General features: G+C 40.6%; 1 protein-coding gene across 3 annotated transcripts; it reads right to left on the reverse strand.

Moving 5' to 3' along the window:
- Positions 1-69: 69 nt before the first annotated feature.
- Positions 70-12960, reverse strand: ATSYTF (C2 domain-containing protein). 3 transcript variants are annotated; one of them, XM_010266818.3, is made up of 15 exons: positions 12832-12960; positions 12413-12669; positions 11206-11280; positions 11001-11108; positions 7415-7447; positions 7217-7306; positions 5068-5190; positions 4637-4780; positions 4107-4526; positions 3805-3939; positions 2583-2798; positions 2108-2383; positions 1739-1876; positions 1081-1386; positions 70-414 (listed from the first exon to the last, which is right to left on the reverse strand). In XM_010266818.3, the coding sequence occupies exons 2-15, from the start codon at positions 12599-12601 to the stop codon at positions 193-195; spliced, it is 2475 nt and encodes an 824-aa protein (XP_010265120.1). In that variant the 5' UTR covers positions 12602-12669; positions 12832-12960; the 3' UTR covers positions 70-192. The 3 variants fall into 3 exon arrangements, with proteins under 3 accessions (XP_010265120.1, XP_010265121.1, XP_088758596.1); XM_010266819.3 differs by having other exon boundaries at positions 12413-12631; positions 12832-12952; XM_088902470.1 differs by lacking the exon at positions 12832-12960 and having other exon boundaries at positions 12413-12739.
- Between the last annotated feature and the right edge of the window lie 7402 nt (positions 12961-20362).

Here is a 20362-nt window from a genome sequence, read left to right on the forward strand (position 1 = left end):
TTCCAATTTCAGCATATGTAATTATTTCTGTTGGAGAGTATTACTGTATATATCTCAGAAGAGTTCATGTTAAGTATAGGGAAACTTATATCAAGAAATCTTATTCTTTTCATTTAAGGCTGCATGTTAGAAAATTTACAATATATAGAATACAAATGATTATTAATCATACATTTGAACAAAACAAAGGGATCAACTGCTATAAATTTTCTTGTTAGGAGAAGGTGAACATTTATATATTTCCTGACCAAACTCGCTTATCTTATTAAGCAACAGCGTCCTCTCAGTCTCAAGCTGCAGCATGTACTCCTCCTGCACGTCTTCAAGGTTTTCTATCTCACTCAAAGCCAGTGAGAGTGCTTCAGTATCCCCACCCTCAATTAAGGTTTGTAACTTGGTTATGGCTTGCCTTACCTGTTCATGATCATTTCAGGAAAATGCATTACGCTACTGAAATCTGCAGAGTGGGTCAGTCTCTTAGAAAAGAGGCATCACTAACTGCATAAGATGATGAATGACAAAGAGACCTATAAATAATGGACATATTCAAACAAGTAACTGTTCTAAATAGACTAATGGATCATATTTATAATCTAGGTGCAGCAGTTCTGTATATATCACATGTACACATGGTAATGGGGTTGAACATTCTATGGCCTTGAATCTATGAAATTTCCTATAAAAGATATTCAACACCCTAAGTGAAAATGAAAGAAAATAGATATTTTCCAAAACCACCCATTTCATATACAATATCTTTTAGGATCATTGGCTACTATTCCTCCCTTCACAAAGAAAAGAGGCTAACACAATCAGATGGTGATCGGGTTAGAGGCTAACATATCTACTAGACAGGTAATAAAATGTTTCACCAACTCCATATATCAATGTCATACTCTAGTTTAGAGTTTACAAGTTGTGAATGTCTTCTAACTGATATGAAGTTCTAATTTCTCTTACAGATATCTTGTTTAACACTCAGAAATCAACCAATCTTCATGCACATTGTACTCTTATATGTTTAAAATGGTATATCCAAATAAAGAGGAATTTCTTGAAAGTGAGACACATGTTACTCACCTGGGCAGAAATTTGATATGCCTTACTAATGTCTGAACTCTGAGAATCTAAGCTAGACCTTTTCTGTAGCTCTGGAATTTTTCTTGTTATTTGTATATGGATCTCTCCCCTCTTTACTCCTTGGAGAGGTATCCACTTGTCAGCCATCTGGTTTGGAGGCAATCCTTGATATTCTACAACACAATCACCTATACTTGATGTTGGTAGGACAGCATTATGATCTTTTACAAACAGCATTAAGGGACTTCCATCATCAGGGAACTCCAGTGTCTGATTCCATTGAGGATTCAATGTTTTAAACATAATCTGCATAGCATGCACATGAAGGGAGAGTATGCTAAGAGATAATACGAGAAAGAAAAGATGACATGGAAAGAACCACAAATTTTATTCTTCTAAGTTCTGATTGCCATTGTAATTTCAAGATATCCAAACGGGCAAAAAAGTTGTCCATTACTTTCCATCTCAGTTTATCCTATATCAGCTTATTAATCATCATTGAAAAAAAAGAAGAAAATTTTAAAAGAATGTACATTCATATGTATATATTTGTCTATGTATTTTCAAGATGATGCTTGGCAATCTAGCACAATTAGTCAATGTAACATAACAAATTATGGAATAAAAATAACTCAAGTCTAAACAAGACGTCTCTAACCTTTGTTCTTTTTTTCAAGTTTCCATAGTGTACCCTCACATATGGATCACTTGTTCCTCTCAAATCTGCTGCAATGAGGTCTCTTGCTTCAATCAGAACTAGTTCAATCCAACCATTTCCTGATCCTGCCATGCCACTCTGTATAGATATTGAAAGACCAAAGAGAAAAATATTACAATACAAATATCAGCATGGGGGCAACTCATGGCCTACAAAATCACAATATATGATATATCTAATACATAACTGCAAACCAATAGATTATAAATAGTCTTTTTTTTTTCTGGTCCTTTTGCTATTTATCCAGTATTTTACTATTTTACTATTAGTTAAATGGCTTAGTTCTTGACTCTTGAGTTGAAAGCATACCCTTGATCCATCATAATCATCATTTCTCACTGCTTCTATTTGAAGCCTCAATTCTCCTGAATTTACTTTTTCAAGGGGTATCCAGACATCCCTCAGTGAGCCTTCAATCAGTCCTTCCAAATTTACTCGTGCACTTCCAATGTTGTCATCTCCAAAGGTGTCTTCAGAATAGCATTTTATCTTAAGATATTCACCACCTCCTATTTCATCAAATTCAAACTTCTGATTCCAGATAGGATTCATGGAATGTTGGATTGTTCTTGTCTTATGGAGGGCCTGAAAACAAAAGTAAAGAAACTATCAATTGTCTACTAAAAAGTGTAACGTGAACCAACACCAATTACAGATAAAATGTGTTTAGCTGTCATCATCATTCTCCCAGACCCTTCTACTCAATTGTAATTATAATATGCCCACAAATAATCAAATTGAGTAAAGAAATTTAAAGTTTAATGCTAGGAAGAGAATTACCAACCTTCCCATATTGTAGTTTCACGTAAGGGTCACACTTGCCAAACTTATCTTTTCCAACAAAATCCTTTCCTTCTACAACAGTGATATTTAGCTTCCTTCCTGTCCGTGATTCAATGCTTGATGAGAGAGATTGTTGAGTGCTAAAATGGGAAGATTTGTTCAGGATATATGACCCATCAGAAAACTGCCATTCCTTCAATATCAGCTTCACAGTTAACTGCAAATTTGTCTGTTTTGTTAGTACCCAATAACATGTCTTGATTGTGATGAAAACAAAGAGTATCTTGGCCTCTATATAAAATCGGGAAAGCAATAGTCACAAAAACTTGGGTGATAAATATCTTAATTGTTCTTGGTTAATAGATGCGCTAGTATGCTGTTTTTATAACATTTATATGATCAAATGCAAGGAAATACCAAGTCCACTAAACACATTAACCTAGTGCAGTACAACAGAAAGATCTTGTACTGCTTTTCTTCACAGCATCATAACTTAAAAATTCAAGTATGTGGTTTGCCTACCCACGAACATTTTCCAATCCAATTATCTGAATTCTGAGCTTGCCATAAATTATATGTTGCAATCAAAACTTAAACCTCGTATACCTATTCAACACTTCAAGATCTGCTTCTACAGATCAATGTCCACATACAATATTCGTAAGGATTTAACTTTTGGAAATATTGCTGAAACTGAAATTTACCCAGGAAGAATCAAAACTCAAAACTAAAACATTGTAAGTTCAAGCATCAGCATTTGTCCCCCAATAAGGTTCTAAACCAACTATTTCAGCTTGTTTCTTGTTTGTGTTTCTTTCCCGTTGATAATCACAATCAAGCTCTAAACTGTGTTTCCATCAGTAGTAATGTTTCTACAGATTCAGTATCAACATATAATACTAACAAGAATTGTTCATTTTGGGAAGTATTCCTGAAATTAAATTTCCATGGGAATAGGTCAAACTAAAAATTAACACTAAATCTGTTTTGATTTGTTCCTTTCAGAAAATATTCCTTTCTTGGACAAAAGAAAAAGCTCCTAATTATTGTTCAAGATGGCTTGGTGACTAGGAGATACTTTCAGGACAACACAATGTTTCATTTCAACATTCTGGTTACTGTTCATAAAGGGGATTTAGAAAAGTAATACAGGACCATAAGATGAGGAATCAGTCTCATCACACTTATTCAGAAATAGATGGTAGAAATTTTCAAGAATTTACCTCTCCTACATTATTTCCCTCAAATGGAACTACCATTTCAACTTCTTTTCCACAGCCCTCAACACTTCTAGCTAATATGGTGGATTCAGGTCCTATTGCCCAGAAAGTTGTGGAGTCATCAGCAACATATTTCATCTGCTCACACGAGGGAAAACCGTCAAACATATGCTGTTTGCATCCAGATGAAATATCCCAAGGAAGGACAAAGAACATACTTTGAAGAAAAAAAAATCCATGAAATTACATCTGGCACAACTATTACAACAAAAAATTAGTAGTTCCAGACTTCCAGTTAAAGGTACCTTAATTTCACAACTGGCAAGATAATCATACTTCACACTGCTTGGGGTACATTCATAAAGATGGAACCTAAGAGTTCCTGTATCTTCATGCAAAACCATGTTAAATGTTGCATCCCATCTAGGACTTGAGCCTGGACTCTTACCTGTTCTCCTGGTTAATTCTTCAAGTTCAACTTCCACAAATGTTTCCAGAAACTTGTTATCGGGGTTCTCTTCTAAAGTGCCATTTCTTATGGAGTTTTGTTTTCTTCCAGAAGGGCTTCCTTTCAAGCTATTTCCACCCACTTTACTTGCTGAAATAACTGTTACTGAAAGTATGCCTTCAACAGCCCTTTTCTGTAAGTCCACTGATGGCAGAGAAAAACATCGTCGGCGAGGCTCAACCATTGTCTTGACTAATGTATCAGTAAAAAGCTTAACCTGTGTGAAAGAAACTTATTCATGTACCAAACAAGAAGTGCTGAATTTTATTTGGAAGGCACATTAGTAATTATACTTTCCTACAAATCCATGCTTATGGAGAAACATACCAGCCAAGATGAAACACCCGGAAGTACTGTTCCTGAAAGTGTTTGACTTCCACCACTTCCAAAGGCAACACCTATTCTAACTTCAGGAGTTGATTCAAATGAGAACAAAACTGCTTTTCCATCCAGCACTGGCATCAAGAGAAGCTGTGTACAGTAAATAGGATACTAATAAATAACAGTTACAAAGACTAAAATAACATTCTGAATTTCTGACTAACAAAACTTTTGTAAACTGCGTGCATAAATTTTAGAAATAAACTTGGAATAAAAAATTACAAGGATCTCACACTATGCACTTTAATAAAAGAACCAAATCAAAATCACAATTTTTTTCCTTATTTTCCTCTGACACAGTTATTTCTTTTCCCTTTTATGAAACATGTTATTTTTTCTAAGAAAGTATAAAAGAGAAATAAAGGTACTTTACATACATTTCCCTTGATGAGCATGCTGTTAATAACAATCCGGGCAGTTCCCAACAGCTTTGCTAACTTAGCAAGCAACATGATGCTCAAGTCACTCGTCTCCCAGTCAAAACCAACATTCATAATTTTCTGTCAACATACACAAAGAAATGGTTACTCATGATCCCAAAGTGTATGGATCCTTTTCTCGTACAATCCATTGCTTAACAAAATAAGTTTATCATCCCACCAAAACTCTAAGCATACAAAAGAAAGGAGCTAAACATTATTGAAATATCTAAGTATCTTCACCATATAATAATGTAAATGAAGAATTGCATATGCCAATTTAGTTCTTCCATCATTTCTGACTCCAACTTCATGAAAGCTTAGTAGCATTCTCAATAGGGCTGCAAATAAGTTGGATCAGATCCAATTTGAATCCAAATTCAATTCAGTAAGAGACAGATTCGGATATATATATATATATATATAAATATATATATATATAAATATAACATAATGTACTATTTATATTATATCACCATGTTTTTTTACTCTAATCCAAATTGAGTTGGATATCCGATAGGATATTATAATTCAAATTTGAATCATAATCTTGGAGATCCAACAGATTCTTATCAAATTTGGATTGGTCGGATTTCTTATCAAACAGGATCAGATATACCCTTTACCGAATCCAATCCAATCTGTTTTTTCATAATCATTAAAAATAGGTGCAAATAATAACAATTTCCCATTTATTTTGTACATCATTCTACAAAATTTTCTTATTTTCTCTTTTATCTCATATTTGGTTTCCTATTTTATTTTATTTTTCAGTAAAAAGAGAAAATGAAAAGGATGGTTTTAATGCCCTTAACTTTGTTGAAGGTTTAATTGAACACAAACACACACACACACACACACACACATATATATATATATATATATATACATGTATAAGTATACACATGTTCAATTTCTTCATACGTTGCTTCTAACATAATTTTTTGTTCTGAAGATGATGATTAATAATAGAGAGGGGCTTCTATGCTTATTTTGATCAATAACGCTATTAAAATTCATTAATGAAGTAAGGAAATCTCACTAGCCATGAATAGGGAAGTGAGAACCAGTACAAACACAGCTCATGGCTGAAACCCTTTGTTGTATGATAAAAGGATTGCCATATTTAGCTAACTCCCTGCTATGAATTGTTTGATATTTAATTTTATATTTAAAATTTAAAAATTAAAGAGTCATGCACTTTTTCTTCATTGAGAAAAGGTAACTTTCCTTTCAAATATAAAAGGGAGGAGTGTATAAACAAAACATGTGTGACAGCAAAAATCCAAGAATCCACCCAAGAAATTATTAAGTATTACAACTATACAAAAAGGCCCTTACTACTGGTTTTTCTAACGTACCAGCTGTCTGGTTCAATTCCCTTAGAACTTATCTGTATATGCAATTCAAGGTCGCTGAGATTTTAACTGTAGTGATTTTTGAACAAGTGAACTCCTAAGGCTAATGGGAGAACTTAATTCTCCAACTCAGTAACTTATGACCCCAAGGCTTGATTTGTTTCAATGTAAAAGAGGTGAAGAAGTTTTAAGTCTGAAATATTTCAGTTATATTTTCCTTTTTATGGAACTTTCTTGATATTTTCGAAAAGAATCCATTTTTTTAGGTTAACCACAGGAATTTGGGAAGGAGCATCTTATCTTATCTACACCTAGAGAAAGAGCAGCTCCATTTCCACCATGATATGCAAATGAACTTCTTCACAAAACCATGTATTTATGCACTAAAATTCTTTTCAAAGGAAAATTTTTAATGAATACAAGCAGATAAAAAGAATGGAATTATCTAGCATAAGTTTTCACATCGACCAATTACACAACAATACTAACTCTCTAATCCACAATGAAACACAAGTAGAAGCATGGTATAGTGTCCTAATAAACATGTCATTCTAATGTACAAGAGAAGAATATGTATCATGATATTCACACCAAACAACATAAATGATTGATAATAGAATAAATATCTAATCAAATATAATGCAATTAGGTTTAGTTGCAAGATGATTGATAACTTTAATATAAAAACCAAATGTTCCCAATGACATCTCAAAAAGTTGCGAATTTTCATAAGTAAACCAGAAAAAGACCTGGTTGCCTGATGTTGACCAACGAATCCCATGAAGACCCAAGCTAGGTGGGCATGAGCCTAATGAGAACTCCAGCAATTCAATTTTATCCTACAACACAAATAGTTTTATCCTCATGCAATTATTGCATTACTAACCACCAAGGAATTAATCCACAATTATCTTTTCTAACAACAGATTTACATATAAAAGACTTACAATAAGGCTTGGTCTTCGGTGCTTTAACTGCTTCTGCATTAAAAAAACAAATTATCTAGCTATACTGAATAAATAAATATAATGCTGTAAAATAAAAAGGATTTGCTTCATGTTATATATCATCTATATGTGAAGATTATTATTTATTGCGCAACATTTACAAAACATGCCAGCTAATAGCCTTGACATTTTAGATGACTACATCATGTCATATATTAGAGAAGCGAAACTGAGCAACCATTAATACTCAGAATCACACTCAGTTCAATACAAATTTGCATCTGCATAAGGTTCAGTCTAAATTTTACACTTTAAGGCATGTTATCAAATCAAGGAAGAAAATTTAAACCCATGTATAGACATATGCACGAGAACTTGAAAAAATCCCTCATTGTAATTACATTTGTACAAAACAACTTTAAGAGAAAAAAGTAAGAAGCCAACACTAATATCCACCATCTTCTTTTTTTTATTGTGACACAGGATGAAGTAAAAGGATCATCAGTAGTTGTAATACAACCACTTCAAAACAGTTATAATATATGGTAGGCTAGTGCAAGAGCTAAGTAGGGGGCACTTTGGTCATTTACAAGTTTTCTAATGGGATCTAGACTAGTTGTTTGATTTTTCTAATCATAGTCTAACAAGGTTTAAAATTTAAAAGTATAAGGCCATTATCAAATAATGGTCCCTACTATCTAAGGTCTTGAGAGGGGTAGAGTGGATATGAACATAACCTCTGAGTCAAAGTAATGACAGTGGCAATTCTGTAAATTCTTATTTTCTTATTTCTAGTAAGGCTTAGGGGTGCATGTTGGGCCAGGTTAGGTCAGGTTGAGGTAAACGCTAACCCAACCAAGTTGTTGAACCCCCAACCTGACTTTTCTGGTTTGGGTTCATGTTGGCCTGGTTATATATGTACAGATAAATTCATGGATGCATAGTTTCATACATACATATTTATACATGCAAATATGAAGACATGGGTTGGATTGCCCAAGGCCCAACCTTAACCCAAACCAAAGTTAAGTCGGGTTCATATTTTTCAACCTTAACCCAAACTTCAACCCAACTCAATCCAATCCAACTTGTTTTGGGGCTGTGATTGGGATAAGCTGGCCTAAGTTGCACCCCTAGTAAGGCTACCCATAGACAGTATGTATAAAGTTGCAAAAAAAAGGCTACTAAATTTTGGAGATCATTATCTGTTGTATGTGGCTTTGGTGAGTGATTCCCAAAGCCCTAGAAAGATTTTTGGAACCATAGGACTGACTTCTAAGTTTTTCTTCTTCTCTTTCTCTTCTCTTGTTGTTTTTTCACTTCAGAAACTAATAGCCATCAAAAAATTGGGAAAAAACACTATTCAATATCAAGATATGAGAACCATGCTCTATTGTTCTGAGGGGTGAATCACCAATCCAAAAATCCTCACAAAACAAGATTTTATTACCATAACCCACCTCAAAACAAGTAAAGTTAAGAAAAGTTGGAAGTACCTCATGTATTGCTTTCCAAGGGGAGGTTGGAGAAGAGTGAGTAACCACCTTTGCATCCCAGCCATTTTCCAAAACACCATCTTGTGTCATAACCTATCACTTTCTAGTGGAAATCTCCACAACCATTTTCCTAGTAAAGCTGTGTTCCTCTGAATTAGGTTCCCGATACCTAGCCCACCTTGTTCCTTTGATCTGCATCTATGCTCCCATTTCACCAAATGGTCCTTTCTTGCATCCCTCCTTAGAATCCATTAACATTCCAGTCCCTTATTTAGTTTTTTTATCAGTATTTTGTCCTTTTTACTTTACCACCCTAAACCACTCCTCTAAAATAGTTTAAAACATTCCATTCGAATCTCAAGATGCTGATATTTCAGCCTTAAAATAGCTTTCTAATCATACCACACAGCTTTCTAACCCTAGATAAACCCTCATCCACCTCCCCTGGACCTTCCTCTCTTTAGTTTTTTAATCAATATCTTCCCCCTCTTTATTTTTTCACCCTAAACACTACTCTAAAATAGTTCAATTAAATTAAACTGCAATCTTAAGATATTGACTTTTTTGTTCTCTTTTGATCAACTCTCATCCACCCTTCTTACACCTTTCCCTAAACCCACAAACCTAAACCTTGGGTTTAAACTCTCAAAAACAGCATTTACTTTTCATTTTTTCCCCTTAAAATTGTTACTAGTTTAGCCTTGGGTGATACCAATCATGCATTTACAAGCATTCTTATATATTTCATTTCCCAATTAAAATATCTTAGAACCCATATTGGTTGGAATTTAATGAAAATAAGAGGAGAGGAGGAGATTTATAAGACACTGCAGTAGAAGAAAGTTTTTACAGCAGATACTATGCCATTATTTTAAAGATGTAAATCATTTACATAAAGTTTTAAAAAAATCAGCTATTCATATGTAAGTGTAACAACCAAGGACCTTATCATTATTTAACATTATAATGCCACTGGAAATAACATGAGAAAAATCCCAAGAAATAATAGAATGCATTGATCAGAAAACCGTTATAGATGGCCTTTTCTATTTATTAGTAAGATAAAGTGAGGAAGAAGATAAAATTCTTTTTAACACTACATTCTTTTTCCTTTTCTTTTGTGTGTGTGTGTGTGGGGGGGGGGGGGGGGGGGGGGGGGAGTTTGCTAGGGCTCCGGAAAAGGAGGGCTAAATATAATATCACATGCACAAGATGCCACAGAAATTTATGGGCTTAGGGAAAGTTAGCTTCATTCTGTTATGGTCATGATTGTAATAAGAGATTCTCAAGAGGAATAGCATTCACAGAATTGAACATCCAGAACGCCAGCATGTTTATGTTTGCATACCAGAATGTTAAAAAGGTATGATGAGAAACACCTATAGATATTATATCTTTTTTAAGCTCTTCCAAAAATATACATGGAAGGAAAAGGTAACAGAAAAGCAACAATCTATTTCTACTTTTACCTAAAAGAAAAACGAGAAAAAAACACAATATGTGAAACCAGTCCCTACAAATAACAATGACTGACTACAGAGTTTTTAATCATTAACACCAAGCAAAAACTAATTTTTTAGAAATTTCGCACAATTGATGACTTAAAATTTATATTGTGAAATTTGTAGCTCTTTATATCAGAAAAACAAATCCATTTAATTATTGATTGCATTAATATGTTTTTTTATAAGTAAAAGACCGGGAACTTTTAAATATTGATTGCATTAATATGTTTAAATAATGAAAGAATATGTTTTAGACAAGAAAGTTATTTTATCTTATTTTTTGGACTCAGAATTCGTTCAGGGCCCAGGACAGACCCTTTACACATGTACCCTCAACATGCATTTCCAAACGAGACAGTACATGATGAACTAAGGCTGGGATATATATTTTTTGCACACAGTAAAAAACTGTTATCTGGATATGGCAAGGACACTGCTGGAAAAGGTGGCAGATATAAAATTTGCACTAAAAATTGAAGTACCCAACATGATATGACACCATTAAACAGGTATCCATGTATCAAAGCAGTAAACAATGAAAAGAAAAAAAGAAACATCTATTCAAGTAAGTCGTAGGGTGCTGACCTCAACAATAGATGAGAACCTTTTTGAAAGTTTTGGGTTAATGAAATTTGACCAAACCTCCATCAAAAACTTGTTCAGCCACTCACAGTGCTCTAATGGTGTTATGGGCTGTAAATTTATGAAAAAAAAAACAATAAATAATCTCCATGTAAATGAAAGAAACCATGCTTAAGATTTTGTATTCACTAATTCTATGAAAAAGTACCGATGTGTTCAACATGATCTGCTTCCATCTTCTGTTGAGGTCTTCTACTAAAATCCTGTTTTGATACCTCCCATACTGCAAACAAAGAGATTAGCATCTCATATCTTCTGCCATGTGACTAAATTTCTATTCCACTCTCTCCCTTAACATCAAAAAGCTAGAAGATGGCATACACTGATGGGAGAATTACAAGATTTTCTATAACTCTAACATATCAAAGGAAATCAAGGAAAAATAATTATGCAAGCTGGTTCTTTCTTTAGTATGGTAATAATATCAACTAGACTTGTATATCTATTGGGAAGGTCACCATACCCCTTGCTGATATGTCTACTAGTATTGCTTACCTTTTTGACTATTAGTAAAGAGGTATGAGTAAGGTTCTTATACCTCTTGAGGAAGGATTGCATGCAACAGGAGTGTGATCGATCAGTGAAGGGTTCTTGAGGCTCCTCATCTCTTCTATCCCTCTACCAGACTATCACACCCTTATTGTAACCAGCTATTGGTACAGCAAAGAAGATGGTAGTTAAGGGGACAAAGTTCAACAAAGAAGGTTGTTGAAGTTAACAAAATATTAGGGTTGTTTTCCTGCTAGAGGGAATGAGTGTGCATATGAATTGTTTAGGTGATAAAGTAATTGTTCTCCTTCCATTAATTGAGTGGAAAGCAGTTGATTGAACTAGAACCTACTGAGCTAGAAATCAGCAAAAAATTACCAGATGAAAATAACAATAATATCACTATGCACATATAGAATATGGTGCCCGGCTAAACGGTGAAATTTAGTTTCCATTTGACAATTTTCTATAAAAAGGGAGAGCAAAAAGGATAACTCCAAGCATCCATTTTACTAGAGAGAGAGAGAGAGAGAGAGAGAGAGAGAGAGATCGTCCAAAAACATTAAAAAAGAAAAGTACCACGCCGGCTGGCCAAGTACCCAACTGAACTGAAATTCTGCAACCAAAATAACAGAATTCAAGGTAGCGGACTGCAAGAGCAGAAATCCAACCAATAAACGCAAAATGGTTGGACTCAACAAGCACAGAACCTCTTAAGTTTCCTTCCAATTAAACAGCAAGCTCAATACCCAGTTCTCTAACGTCAAGTATACCAGGAGAACAAATCTTGAAGATGATACCGTTGGAAAAATACCAGAGAGCAACTCAATTCGGTAAGGAATAAATGAATTCACAAAAGAACACACCTGAACAGTTGCCCAGACAGCGACAGCGAGAAGGACCCAATTCGACAACGGCAAGATCCATCGTTCAACAGCCAAAGCGAGCATTACCAAGGGAACCAGAAAAGGAAACAGAGGCCTTTCACCCATTAAATGGTTGAAGAATTCTACGGCTTCTTTCACATATAAATCCCTCCTCCGGTTTCCCGCCATTTTCAATTACACCAACCTCAAAATCGGTCTCTGTGTTCACTCTCCAGGCAACAATTAGTCATCCATGACTTCCAATATGCAAGCAAAGCGGGGTTAATTACTTAATTACAGAAATGAGAACCAGAGAAGACAAAACTTTTCAAAAAAAAAAATCGTTGCTAGAAACAGGAAGAATTGTCAAGCACTGGAAAAATTCTTTACGAAGAATTGAGAAAGGAATCGGTAATTACCAAATGAAGAAGCCTAGATAACGGAGAAGTTTAAGGGAGATGTCAAATTTTCCACAGAAACGAAGGACAGGGGAATGATCAGTCATATCATAATCAAGGAAAGCCAGATTTTTTTTTTTTTTTTTTTTGTATTGAGTTTAGAGTCTAGACAATAGAATCCGGAGTACAGTGTGAGTCAACACTAAACTCCTCCTACGGCTAGCATATAAATTGGCCCCATATTCATTGCTTGACTTTGACTATTTAAACGTGCTACATGATCACGGCCGTCTGATCTCCTCATCCTTTTGTAGGCCCGTTTCCTGCGTGGAGTGCTGCTACACGAGCTTAAGCAACTCTATTAGACTCCTCACCCAACAGACAGGGGTGGGACCACGAAGAAGTATGTCCAACCTTGTCTTGTTGACTTGTAGATGCAGTGCGTTTTTATGGGTCCCACCCGCCATATTTGTAGAGGTGGGCTCCAGTCTCGCCGTAGCGCTTGATCCCCTCCAAGGCTCCAACTACAAGAACCCGTTTCAGAAAGAAAATAAACCCAGCGGTAGTATCGAATTAAGTTAAGCGTGGATGTACCGTAACGAATCACTTTTTGTATTTCTAAAATCTTGGTGGGACCCACGTGGATGTGGTCCCTACTCCCTAGCAAGGGAACCGGAACGGCGTGGTGGAGGGGAGAAGTAAATGTGTTTCACGTCCGTCCTCGTAAAGACACGATCACACGAGAGAGGTGGTGGTGATGGTTGCGGTGGTGGTGGTGGTGGTCCCGGCCGTCTGAAAGCCTGCGAATCGAGACCGTTGTCTTCTCTTGGGCAACATTTTTACGCCCTATCCTAAACGTCTTGTTATATGAGACCCAAGTACGGTTTCTGCTGCCTTTTGTAACAACCTCCATTACTGACCAACCTACAAAACCAAGAAAATGAAAAGGAGCTATCTGTTTTGTCCCTCTACGTTTTAGACCTTGTTAAGACATTGGTTTGTGCCACGTGGAACTGGGTGCCAACTGGGAGATCATGGAAGAGTGATGATTCAGCCATAAGGCTCCAATTTTCGATTCAACCCCTAATGAAAACATTAGGGCTCACACGGTTTATCATTTATGGTAATTAAGGTTTCAAAAATTGACTTGGAAGGAATGTAAAGCGATCGGATTGAATTTGAATCTGAATTTCATCCCATAAAATCTGGATCACGTAACCATTGATTTGAATTCGAATCCAATAAGAATGTTGGACATCTGAATTTGATTTGATCCGATTATTTAAAAAAAATAATAAATTATTAAAAGAAAAAAATATAACAATTCAAATAAAGAAATACAAAAAATATAAGTATTTTTTCAGTTATCCTTATTGATGGGCGTGACCTTATTCGAAAGAGTGGCTCACCATGACAGCGCAACGAACGTGAGTACAACTTGGAGGGAAAGTCCCGTCGAGTTCAGCACGACAACTCGGCAAGTAAACTACTCGTCGAAAGTCGCCTTGCCCGCACCTCCTCCTCGGGGTTAAGGCACTTCAGGGGGTCCCAAGTTCGGGGCACCTTGACCTCTTTTGAGACCCGAGCTCCTCCCAATGGACCTCGGGTCACTCCCAGGCAAAAACACACCGATTCTTCTCCGGACGCCTCGAGGCACAAACACCTCGGGTCGGCTAGCTCGGCATAACCAGCCACAGGCGGCCCGTCACTCAAAGGACAGCCCGACTCAGGGTAATTCACAGGAGAGCAGTTCGGTATACCACAGGAGGGCTTTCTGCCCGACCGCCATACCCGACAAACCTGTGGACAGCAGGCATGTCCCCCTCGCTGCGCCTGCCACCTTTAGAAAGGCGTCCCACACCTGACAAATACGTACCCTACAACGACGGCCCCGCGCGTGCCACCTCAGCCTTGCTTGTAACGGCTGTGGCAGACTGACAGTGGCAGTTATACCTGCCCTGTTAGAGGTCAGAAGGCCTGCACTCTTAGCCTTCGTTTTTCTTCAGCTTCTTGCACATAATACTAACTTAAGCATCGGAGCGTTCCCGCCGGGAAACCCCCCGGGAGTTCTTCCTCTTTCCTCTCATTTCAGGTACCTCTCAGCTGCCACACGAGTGCCAGCTAGGAGTGACCGGATTGCGCTACATCATTTGGCGTCGTCTGTGGTAAAACGCTTCAAAAGGCCTTTCTCTCTAAACTCTTTTAGTTCTTTCCCTCCTTGAAACAATCCAACGCTCATGGCTTCCTCTAGCAACGTCGGACGAAGCACGAAAATGGATAACTCCAGGGAACAACCCCAGCTTCCTACTGTCTGTATCGGACAGTTCACCGTCCCCCTCTTAGCGGACGGAATCCCCAGCTTGAATGTGCCTCTCATAGTGGCACCTGTCATCGCTCTACTCCCTGCTACAGTCGGAACGACGTTCACCGAACCTTCGATCGTGCCCCCAGCGGCCAGCCCGAACCAACTGGAGGACTTGATGCAATGCATGCGGGCCATGCAGGCTCAAATGCAACAGTTCCAACAACTTCAGCTCTATCAACAACACGTACTGCACCAGGTCTCCCAGTATCAGTATCAGTAGCAGTTCCCCCAGCTGCTTCAACCCCAGCTTCAGCAGCCTCAGCTCCCACCTCAACGCCTAGCCTCGCAGCAAGCCAAGTCTCGCCGCCACTCCGGCCAAGGAGAGGCCCCCCAAAATCTCCCAAAATATCAGGCCTCCCCCCGCGGTAGACGAGAGAGACCGGCTACCCTGATCTCGCCGCAGGTGGACAGGTCGGGAGGACCCCAGCTCGGTAGGTCTACATCACCTCAACAGTCGAAGTTTGGAACCCCGATCCTTGAAAACCGGTTCAAGATCCTGGCGACAGACTCCAAGCAGGACCCCTCTGTCCATAGCCATCACCAGCAGACTGGGCTACTTCCTGCGCAAACCATTCCGGACAGCGCAGAGGTGAGCAGCGCGAACGCCGAGCCCACCAAGAGGCAGAGACGCCACCGTCGAGCTCACCGATCCGTCACTCGCGGTTTGCCCGAGCTCATGGGCAAAGAAGAGGTAAGCTCGGCTGAGGTCAAAGTTCCCCTCCTCTCAGTTCCATCCCCCCTGTCTTCCGAACTCCTGGTAGTCCTGATGCCCAAAGACTTCAAGCTCCCCTCTCTTGACAAGTACGACGGGTCGTTTGACCCGAATGATCATGTAAATGTCTTTCAGTCACAGATGCACCTGGCAAGAGCCAGTGAGTCATGCATGTGTGTGGCTTTCTCCATCACTTTTAGAGGAGCCGCTCGCACGTGGTACCGGAATTTGGCACCTGGGTCAATAAGAAGTTGGGTGCAGTTCCCACAAACCTTCACGTCCCACTTCGTCACCAGCAAACGGTGCCCGCGAACTGAAGAAAGCCTCCTCAGCATAGTGAAGAGAGAAGGAGAGTCCATCCGGGGCTATATCAAACGGTTCAACGATGCCTGTATGCAGATACCGCGTCTGGACCCCACCGTACGCCTTGCAGCAGCCAAGAAGGGCGTGACACACAAAGAGTTCAAATGGCACATGGTCGTCAACCAGCCCGCGACCATAATCGAGTTTCTGAATCTTGCGGACAAGTTCATAGCCACCGAAGAGGAGATCAACCAGAAGGGCGAGGGCGCACCCAAAAATAGAAAGAGAATAGGAGAGCCTTCCAGTCAAGGGGACAGTCGAAAGAAAAAGGAAACAGTTCGGGGGGCAAAGCCGGGTCAATTGTTCCGAGCTCCTGTAGCGGACCGAGCTGATTACACCCCACTGAATGCGAAGTGAGCCGAAATCCTGATGGCGATCAAGGACGCCCCGTACGTGAAGTGGCCACCCCGTTTGAGGGGGAATCCCAATGAAAGAAATAAGAGTCTGTATTGCAGTTTTCACAAAGATCACGGTCATAGTACCGAGAGTTGTAAAAACCTCCGCGACGAGATAGAGGAGCTCATCCGTCGCGGATATTTGAGAAACTTTGTACAAAATAATAATAACAATAGTAATAGAGCAGGTCGGCAAGGGGAGCACGGTAAAGATGCTCCCGAGTCCAGCAGTAGGCCGGCTGAACAACCGCAGAGGCAGCCTCCGGAGGAGAGACCAGTTCGGGGGACCATCCACATGATAATTTGAGTTTCGATTGTTGCGGGTTGCACTTCAGCAACAGCTCGGACATCAGTTCGTGAGGCCACCCGAGAAGAGCAGAACCCCCCAAAGCAACCGAAGACGGAAGACCCAATTTTCTTCATAGAAGACGATGCGCGAGCCGCACCCACGGAAGACCCACGGAGCAAGGCGAAGAGCGAGCCGCACCCACAGAAGAAACAGTCGCGGTCCCGACCTCAGCAGTAGACCCAGCTCGGACGCTTCAGATCGGCGCTTCCGTCCAAGAGCCCCTACGATCTGAATTGGTAAGCTTCTTACTTCAAAATTTAGATATTTTTGCATGGTCTGCGGCAGAGATGCCCAGTATAGACCCCGACCTTATAACTCACAAGCTGAATACTGACCCTGTAGTTAGGCCCGTTAGACAGAAGAAACGCAACCTAGCCCCGGAGCGGTGGAAAGCGGTCGACGAGGAGGTCGAGAAGCTCCTCACAGCTAACTTCATAAGAGAAGTCCACTACCCGAGATGGGTAGCCAACCCCGTCCTAGTAAAGAAGGCCAACGGCAAGTGGCGCATGTGCGTCGACTACACCGACCTGAACCGGGCTTGCCCAAAAGACTGCTTCCCGCTCCACAGAATTGACCGTTTGGTGGACGCAACCTCAGGGCATGAGTTGCTAAGTTTCTTGGACGCCTATTTGGGCTATAACCAAATCAAGATGGACCCGCAGACGAAGAAAAGACTGCCTTCATCATGGAATTCGACCTGTACTGTTACAAGGTTATGCCCTTCGATTTGAAAAACGTAATGGCAACCTTTCAAAGGATTGTAAATAAGTTGTTTGTGTCGATAATCGGCAGAAAAGTAGAATGCTATGTAGACGACATGGTTGTCAAAACTCGATTCTCACATGAATTAATACAAGACTTGCATTCTGTTTTTGAAATTTTGCGTAAGTTTAATATGAGATTGAACCCAAACAAGTGTGTGTTCGGTGTGAACTCGGGCAAATTTCTATGATACATCGTTAACCAGCGCGGCATTGAAGCCAACCCGGATAAGATTAAGGCCATTTTAGATATGAGACCTCCCCGTAAGTTGAAGGAGGTTCAAAGGTTGAATGGCCGCATAGCCGCCCTGAGCCGCTTCATGTCCAAATCCGCGGACCGCTGCCTGCCATTTTTTAAGGCAATCAAGAGCAAAGGGTTCGAGTGGACCCAAGGCTGTCAGCTCGCATTTGACGAGCTCAAGAAATACCTCGCTAGTGTGCCGATCTTAACCCGGCCCGAGGAGGGCGATGTTTTAGGACTGTACCTCTCGGCAAGTGACGAAGTGGTCAGTTCGGTACTAATAAAAGAGGTAGATCGGGTTCAACGACCCATCTATTATGTTAGTAAAGTATTGCATGGAGTAGAGACGAGATACCCAGAGATAGAAAAGCTAGCATATGCATTGGTAATCGCAGCTCGAAAGCTCCGCATGTACTTCCAGGCTCACACTGTTATCGTTCTCATCGACAAACCTCTGAGGCAAGTCTTACTTAAGCCCGAGGTCTCTAGTCAGCTGACGAAGTGGGCCGTTGAGCTCAGCGAGTACGACCTCCAGTACAAGCCGTGAACTGCCATTAAGGCCCAAGCCTTAGCAGATTTCATCGCCGAATGCACATTCAGCTCTGAAGCCCCCAGTCCGATTGAGCACGAGGCTCCCAACTTGGGTGAGCCCGAAGCACCCAGGCCGGTCGAGTCCGAGCCCCGTGAGGTAGCAACCAGTGCGGCATCTCTCCTAGTTCGGCCAAGCCCGAGCTGGGATGAGGAGCCCTGGATCCTTCACGTAGATGGCTTCTCGAACCAGCAGGGCAGCGGAGCCGGAATAGTCCTGCATGGCCCAAGTGGCACGAAACTGGAGTACGCGCTATGCTTCGAGTTCGCGGCATCTAACAATGAAGCGGAGTACGAGGCGTTGATAGCTGGACTAGCTCTAGCCAGAGAAGTAAAAGCCAAGCACATCGTTATCTGCAGCGACTCCCAGCTTGTGGTCAACCAGGTCACCGGCAAGTACGAAGCTCGCGAGCCAACCATGATCGCCTACTTAGCCAAAGTCAGAGAGGTCCTGCTCAACTTCTAGTTACACTTTATCAGACAAATCCCTAGGTCAGAGAACGCTGAGGCCGACGCCCTGTCCAGGTTAGCCAGCACCGGCAACATCACCATGAGAACCGTGTACATAGAGGACCTGCATCGGCCTAGCATTATCAGGGGGGCAGAGGAGGTTGCTCCCGTCGTTCAAGCAGAGCCGAGCTGGATTGACCCGCTCGCGAGATTCTTGCTACACGGGACCCTCCCTGCAGACTGCAATGCAGCTAGAAGGGTGTAGCGCCAGGCATCCAAATATGTCATGATAGACGAACAACTATACCGGAGATCTTACACACTCCCCTACTTACGTTGCTTGCGACCTACCGAAGACAAGCTTGTACTCCGCGACACCCATGAGGGTCTGTGCGGTGGGCACTTGGGGGGTTGGGCCCTTGCCCAAAAGGCACTCCGACAAGGGTATTATTGTTCAACAATGAAGGCAGACGCTATTGAGCTCGTCAGAAAATGTGACAAATTCCAGAGACATGCCAATATTCACCACCAACCCGCTGCCGACCTCAAGTATCTCACCAGCCCGTGGCCCTTTGCGCAGTGGGGCATCGATCTACTCCGGCCATTCCCGCCAGCAACGGGTGGAAGGAAGTTCTTAGTAGTAGCAGTGGACTATTTTACCAAGTGGGTAGAAGTCGAACCCCTTGTGACGATCACAACCCGAAATGTTCAAAACTTCTTTTGGAAGAATATCGTGTGCCGCTTCGGATTACCTCGGGTATTGATCTTCGACAACGGAAAGCAGTTCGAGGACATCAAATTTCAAGATTGGTGCCGAGACATGGGGATCCAATAGAATTTTACTTCAGTCGCGCACCCTCAAGAAAACGGTCAGGCAGAAGTCACGAACAGAGCCATCCTCTGCGGACTAAAGGCACGGCTAGACCGAGCTAAAGGATTGTGGGCAGATGAACTGCCCAATGTCCTATGGGCCAACCGGACCATAGAGAAGACCGTCACGGGAGAAACACCCTTCAATCTCACCTATGGCACCGAAGCAGTGATCCCCGCAGAGATCGAAGTACCTACGCTGCGGCTAGAAACATACAGTGATCAGACAAACGAAGATGAGCTACGTACCAACCTCGATCTATTTGACGAAGTAAGGGACCTCGCGTATATTAGGACCGCAGCCTACCAGCAGAGAGTAGCTCGGTACTATAACGCTAGGGTCAAGAAGTGGAACCTCCACGTTGGCGACCTGGCCCTTCGTAAAGTTATGGTACCTGAGCCCGGCGCTGGCAAGCTCGGGTCCAACTGGGAAGGTCCTTATCGAGTGAAACGAGTGC

The sequence above is a fragment of the Nelumbo nucifera genome, chromosome 4 (genome assembly GCF_055504915.1).
Source record: "Nelumbo nucifera cultivar China Antique chromosome 4, China Antique-T2T, whole genome shotgun sequence".
NCBI lineage: Eukaryota > Viridiplantae > Streptophyta > Magnoliopsida > Proteales > Nelumbonaceae > Nelumbo > Nelumbo nucifera.